The following is a 7,036-nucleotide window of genomic DNA, read 5'->3' as shown; positions in this document are numbered from 1 at the left end:
CTGGCGCGCCCGGGGGGTGCTCGGAGACTGGCGCGCCCGGGGGGTGCTCGGAGACTGGCGCGCCCGGGGGGGTGCTCGGAGACTGGCGCGCCCGGGGGGTGCTCGGAGACTGGCGCGCCCGGGGGGTGCTCGGAGACTGGCGCGCCCGGGGGGTGCTCGGAGACTGGCGCGCCCGGGGGGGGCCCGGAGACTGGCGCGCCCGGGGGGTGCTCGGAGACTGGCGCGCCCGGGGGGGTGCTCGGAGACTGGCGCGCCCGGGGGGGTGCTCGGAGACTGGCGCGCCCGGGGGGTGCTCGGAGACTGGCGCGCCCTTGGGGTGCTCGGAGACTGGCGCGCCCGGGGGGTGCTCGGAGACTGGCGCGCCCGGGGGGTGCTCGGAGACTGGCGCGCCCGGGGGGTGCTCGGAGACTGGCGCGCCCGGGGGGTGCTCGGAGACTGGCGCGCCCGGGGGGTGCTCGGAGACTGACGCGCCCGGGGGGTGCTCGGAGACTGGCGCGCCCGGGGGGTGCTCGGAGACTGGCGCGCCCGGGGGGTGCTCGGAGACTGGCGCGCCCCGGGGGGTGCTCGGAGACTGGCGCGCCCGGGGGGTGCTCGGAGACTGGCGCGCCCGGGGGGTGCTCGGAGACTGGCGCGCCCGGGGGGTGCTCGGAGACTGGCGCGCCCGGGGGTGCTCGGAGACTGGCGCGCCCGGGGGTGCTCGGAGACTGGCGGGCCCGGGGGGTGCTCGGAGACTGACGCTGCGCATGCACCGTGGCGCTGCTGTTCAGAGAATGACTTCACGTTCTCTCGCGCTCTCTCCACAGACCAATGAAGGTGACAGCGATGACACAGACCTACAGATCTTCTGTGTGTCCTGTGGTCACCCCATCAACCCCAAGGTGGCTCTGAGACACATGGAGCGCTGCTATGCCAAGGTCAGCCACGTTCCCAGCGGGGGGAGGTGGTGTGTATTTGCACCGTGCTGGACCCTCTGAGTCCCAGCGATGGGAGGAATGGAGGGGAACTTGTGTTTCAGGTGAATCATTTCACCTCCTGATGCCCCCACACATTACCTCGTGCAGTGACGCTCTTGGCACGGAGCTGTAGTCTCCAGCGTCACTCACCTGCCTCATCTTTTCTCTCTCTTTGTGATCCATTTCCCTCAGTATGAGAGTCAGACGTCGTTTGGGTCTATGTATCCCACAAGAATTGAAGGGTAAGTGTTATTAAGCAGATAATAGAACAAGAACCTGCAGCCTGTACCGCCCTGTCACTCAGCCTGTCCCGCCTCCCGCCCTGTCACTCAGCCTGTCCTGCCTCCCGCCCTGTCACTCAGCCTGTCCCGCCTCCCGCCCTGTCACTCAGCCTGTCCCGCCTCCCGCCCTGTCACTCAGCCTGTCCCGCCTCCCGCCCTGTCACTCAGCCTGTCCCGCCTCCCGCCCTGTCACTCAGCCTGTCCCGCCTCCCGCCCTGTCACTCAGCCTGTCCCGCCCTGTCACTCAGCCTGTCCCGCCTCCCGCCCTGTCACTCAGCCTGCACCGCCTCCCGCCCTGTCACTCAGCCTGCACCTCCTCCCGCCCTGTCACTCAGCCTGCACCACCTCCCGCCCTGTCACTCAGCCTGCACCACCTCCCGCCCTGTCACTCAGCCTGCACCTCCACTCAGCCTGTCCCGCCTCCCGCCCTGTCACTCAGCCTGCACCACCTCCCGCCCTGTCACTCAGCCTGTCCCGCCTCCCGCCCTGTCACTCAGCCTGTCCCGCCTTCCGCCCTGTCACTCAGCCTGTCCCGCCTCCTGCCCTGTCACTCAGCCTGCACCTCCTCCCGCCCTGTCACTCAGGCTGTCCCGCCTCCCGCCCTGTCACTCAGGCTGTCCCGCCTCCCGCCCTGTCACTCAGCCTGTCCCGCCTCCCGCCCTGTCACTCAGCCTGTCCCGCCTTCCGCCCTGTCACTCAGCCTGTCCCGCCTCCTGCCCTGTCACTCAGCCTGCACCTCCTCCCGCCCTGTCACTCAGGCTGTCCCGCCTCCCGCCCTGTCACTCAGGCTGTCCCGCCTCCCGCCCTGTCACTCAGGCTGTCCCGCCTCCCGCCCTGTCACTCAGGCTGTCCCGCCTCCCGCCCTGTCACTCAGGCTGTCCCGCCTCCCGCCCTGTCACTCAGCCTGCACCACCTCCCGCCCTGTCACTCAGCCTGCTCCTCCTCCCGCCCTGTCACTCAGCCTGCGCCGCCTCCCGCCCTGTCACTCAGCCTGCGCCGCCTCCCGCCCTGTCACTCAGCCTGTCCCGCCTCCCGCCCTGTCACTCAGCCTGCGCCGCCTCCCGCCCTGTCACTCAGCCTGCGCCGCCTCCCGCCCTGTCACTCAGCCTGTCCCGCCTCCCGCCCTGTCACTCAGCCTGTCCCGCCTCCCGCCCTGTCACTCAGCCTGCACCTCCTCCCGCCCTGTCACTCAGCCTGCACCTCCTCCCGCCCTGTCACTCAGCCTGCACCTCCTCCCGCCCTGTCACTCAGCCTGCACCAGCCTGCACCTCCTCCCGCCCTGTCACTCAGCCTGCACCTCCTCCCGCCCTGTCACTCAGCCTGCACCGCCTCCCGCCCTGTCACTCAGCCTGCACCTCCTCCCGCCCTGTCACTCAGCCTGTCCCGCCTCCCGCCCTGTCACTCAGCCTGTCCCGCCTCCCGCCCTGTCACTCAGCCTGTCCCGCCTCCCGCCCTGTCACTCAGCCTGTCCCGCCTCCCGCCCTGTCACTCAGCCTGTCCCGCCTCCCGCCCTGTCACTCAGCCTGTCCCGCCTCCCGCCCTGTCACTCAGCCTGCACCTCCTCCCGCCCTGTCACTCAGCCTGTCCCGCCTCCCGCCCTGTCACTCAGCCTGTCCCGCCTCCCGCCCTGTCACTCAGCCTGTCCCGCCTCCCGCCCTGTCACTCAGCCTGTCCCGCCTCCCGCCCTGTCACTCAGCCTGTCCCGCCTCCCGCCCTGTCACTTAGCCTGTCCCGCCTCCCGCCCTGTCACTCGGCCTGTCCCGCCTCCCGCCCTGTCACTCGGCCTGTCCCGCCTCCCGCCCTGTCACTCGGCCTGTCCCGCCTCCCGCCCTGTCACTCGGCCTGTCCCGCCTCCCGCCCTGTCACTCGGCCTGCACCACCTCCCGCCCTGTCACTCAGCCTGTCCCACCTCCCGCCCTGTCACTCAGCCTGTCCCGCCTCCCGCCCTGTCACTCAGCCTGTCCCGCCTCCCGCCCTGTCACTCGGCCTGCACCTCCTCCCGCCCTGTCACTCAGCCTGTCCCGCCTCCCGCCCTGTCACTCAGCCTGCGCCGCCTCCCGCCCTGTCACTCAGCCTGTCCCGCCTCCCGCCCTGTCACTCAGCCTGCGCCGCCTCCCGCCCTGTCACTCAGCCTGTCCCGCCTCCCGCCCTGTCACTCAGCCTGTCCCGCCTTCCACCCTGTCACTCAGCCTGTCCCGCCTCCCGCCCTGTCACTCAGCCTGCACCTCCTCCCGCCCTGTCACTCAGCCTGCACCTCCTCCCGCCCTGTCACTCAGCCTGCACCAGCCTGCACCTCCTCCCGCCCTGTCACTCAGCCTGCACCTCCTCCCGCCCTGTCACTCAGCCTGCACCGCCTCCCGCCCTGTCACTCAGCCTGTCCCGCCTCCCGCCCTGTCACTCAGCCTGTCCCGCCTCCCGCCCTGTCACTCAGCCTGCACCTCCTCCCGCCCTGTCACTCAGCCTGCACCTCCTCCCGCCCTGTCACTCAGCCTGTCCCGCCTCCCGCCCTGTCACTCAGCCTGTCCCGCCTCCCGCCCTGTCACTCAGCCTGCACCTCCTCCCGCCCTGTCACTCAGCCTGTCCCGCCTCCCGCCCTGTCACTCAGCCTGTCCCGCCTCCCGCCCTGTCACTCAGCCTGTCCCGCCTCCCGCCCTGTCACTCAGCCTGTCCCGCCTCCCGCCCTGTCACTCAGCCTGTCCCGCCTCCCGCCCTGTCACTCAGCCTGTCCCGCCTCCCGCCCTGTCACTCGGCCTGTCCCGCCTCCCGCCCTGTCACTCGGCCTGTCCCGCCTCCCGCCCTGTCACTCGGCCTGTCCCGCCTCCCGCCCTGTCACTCGGCCTGTCCCGCCTCCCGCCCTGTCACTCGGCCTGTCCCGCCTCCCGCCCTGTCACTCAGCCTGCACCACCTCCCGCCCTGTCACTCAGCCTGTCCCGCCTCCCCGCCCTGTCACTCGGCCTGCACCACCTCCCGCCCTGTCACTCAGCCTGTCCCGCCTCCCGCCCTGTCACTCGGCCTGTCCCGCCTCCCGCCCTGTCACTCGGCCTGTCCCGCCTCCCGCCCTGTCACTCAGCCTGTCCCGCCTCCCGCCCTGTCACTCAGCCTGTCCCACCTCCCGCCCTGTCACTCAGCCTGTCCCGCCTCCCGCCCTGTCACTCGGCCTGCACCACACACTCTTTTCTTCGTGTCCCCTCACCAGAGCAACGCGTCTCTTCTGTGATGTGTACAATCCTCAGAGTAAGACGTACTGCAAGCGACTCCAGGTCCTGTGTCCTGAGCATTCCCGTGACCCCAAGGTAAAGCCGCAGCCCGAGGGGATATTACAACATGACAATGCCTTAACTAGACCAGCGGTGCGCAAACTGGGGGGCGCAGGATTTACTAGGGGGGCGCGGGCGGGTACCGAGGCCCCGCGCTCTTCCCCACGGCAAATGCTGGGGGAGGCGAGGCCTCTAACTAATTTACCTGCTGCCAGCCGGGTCTTCGGCGACGCGTCACCATGACAACGCACATCAAATGACGCAGCGGCGTTATTTGACGCCGGGTTCAAGCAGAGGGGGCGCGAACGCTGGAGCTCAAAAGGTAGGGGGCGCGCGAAAAACTTTGTGCGCCCCTGAACTAGACAGTGCTAGAGAGTGCACACGGAAGTGACCCCAGTCTCCGTGGGCACACTGGAAGTGACCCCAGTCTCCGTGGGCCCTCTGGAAGTGACCCCTGTCTCCGTGGGCCCACTGGAAGTGACCCCTGTCTCCGTGGGCCCTCTGGAAGTGACCCCAGTCTCCGTGGGCCCACTGGAAGTGACCCCTGTCTCCGTGGGCACACTGGAAGTGACCCCAGTCTCCGTGGGCCCACTGGAAGTGACCCCTGTCTCCGTGGGCCCACTGGAAGTGACCCCTGTCTCCGTGGGCACACTGGAAGTGACCCCTGTCTCCGTGGGCACACTGGAAGTGACCCCTGTCTCCGTGGGCCCACTGGATGTGACCCCTGTCTCCGTGGGCACACGGAAGTGACCCCAGTCTCCGTGGGCCCACTGGAAGTGACCCCAGTCTCCGTGGGCACACGGAAGTGACCCCAGTCTCCGTGGGCCCACTGGAAGTGACCCCTGTCTCCGTGGGCACACTGGAAGTGACCCCAGTCTCCGTGGGCCCACTGCAAGTGACCCCAGTCTCCGTGGGCACACGGAAGTGACCCCAGTCTCCGTGGGCCCACTGGAAGTGACCCCAGTCTCCGTGGGCACACGGAAGTGACCCCAGTCTCCGTGGGCCCACTGGAAGTGACCCCTGTCTCCGTGGGCACACTGGAAGTGACCCCAGTCTCCGTGGGCCCACTGGAAGTGACCCCTGTCTCCGTGGGCACACTGGAAGTGACCCCTGTCTCCTTGGGCCCTCTGGAAGTGACCCCTGTCTCCGTGGGCCCTCTGGAAGTGACCCCTGTCTCCGTGGGCCCACTGGAAGTGACCCCTGTCTCCGTGGGCCCTCTGGAAGTGACCCCTGTCTCCGTGGGCCCACTGGAAGTGACCCCTCCGAGGTGCACAGCAGTGATTGTTTCCCTGGGTCAGTGCTCTTGGTCCATCTGTCACTTTTATCTCCAGGTGCCGGCAGATGAGGTGTGTGGCTGCCCCATGGTTAAGGACGTCTTTGAGCTGACAGGTGACTTTTGCCGTGTCCCTAAAAGGAAGTGTAACCGTCATTACTGCTGGGAGAAGCTGCGGCGTGCAGAGGTGGATCTGGAGCGTGTGCGTGTGGTACGTACCGGTCTCCGGACAGAATATTCAGCACAACTGTCCCACGCACAGGACTTTCAGACATGAACCTGTGACGGTTTCCTGGCTGCTGTCACCTCCTCCCCTGTTGGCACAGCCGGGCTGGCTCTTGTTTCATTTCAACGTCGGACACACGTCTTTCAGCTATTTATATTTTAAACCGAGCCTCCAATTTTTGGGGCGTTCATGTGCTCAGTGTCAACTTCCTGTCATACGAGAGGTCGTTGCCCTGTCAATTCTCTGTAACTGCTGGATGTCAGATCTCCCAGCATGCAGCATTCCTTATCGGGTGTAGGACACGGGAGAGACATATACCAGTCACTTCAGTACCCGTTTCAAACCCGAGTGTGTTGGGTATATATTATACTAGTTTGACATAGTTCCCTCCATCACACCCTTTCTCCTCCTCCTCCTCCTCCTCCTCCTCTCCCTCCCTTCTCCCTTGGGCTGTTTCAATCTTTTGTTTCTGTGCCTCTCCCCCTGCAGTGGTACAAATTGGATGAACTGTTTGAGCAGGAACGCAATGTCCGCATGGCTATGACTAACCGGGCCGGCCTTCTTGCGCTCATGCTGCACCAGACCATTCAGCACGACCCGGTCGCCACAGACCTGCGGACACACACAGAGCGCTGAGCGGTGCGGGACTCTGCAGAGGAGAACTTACTGCGCTGGAGGGAGACCAAATCTTTTGTATTACTGTGCCGAGAGATTGCTTTCTAATAAACCGTTGTGTTTCTGTCTCTGGCAGATTTTATATGGTGTGATGTTCCTTTTCTTGGGAGTTATATTGTATTTTATTCTGAATTGTTGAAGCAGTAATCCGGTAATTCTTGACGCGCAGCAGGGGTGGCGTGGCAGCCACAGTAAAGGTTAAGCCTCCATGCTGCCTCTGCCTGTGAACAGGGCTACCCTGATTTATTGGTTAACTATTTCACTATGGGGTTAGAAAGTGGCCTAGTCCTGGTTAATACCTACCTGCTCCGTTGACTCCCTCGGCAGCACTGGCGCACTCCTCCGTTCGCGCCAAACTAAACTCCTGCCTT

General features: G+C 66.1%; 1 protein-coding gene across 1 annotated transcript; it reads left to right on the top strand.

Moving 5' to 3' along the window:
- Positions 1–803: 803 nt before the first annotated feature.
- Positions 804–6,747, top strand: LOC142481549 (CXXC-type zinc finger protein 1-like; the record flags this gene model as incomplete). Its single annotated transcript, XM_075582938.1, has 5 exons — positions 804–914; positions 1,146–1,195; positions 4,431–4,527; positions 5,823–5,975; positions 6,480–6,747. Coding segments are annotated over 5 exons (558 nt in total), but the record flags the coding sequence as incomplete, so codon positions are not given.
- Between the last annotated feature and the right edge of the window lie 289 nt (positions 6,748–7,036).

Source organism: Ascaphus truei, unplaced genomic scaffold, assembly GCF_040206685.1.
Source record: "Ascaphus truei isolate aAscTru1 unplaced genomic scaffold, aAscTru1.hap1 HAP1_SCAFFOLD_2791, whole genome shotgun sequence".
In the NCBI taxonomy this organism is placed as follows: Eukaryota; Metazoa; Chordata; class Amphibia; order Anura; family Ascaphidae; genus Ascaphus; species Ascaphus truei.
This window is presented reverse-complemented; position numbering and strand designations above follow the sequence as displayed.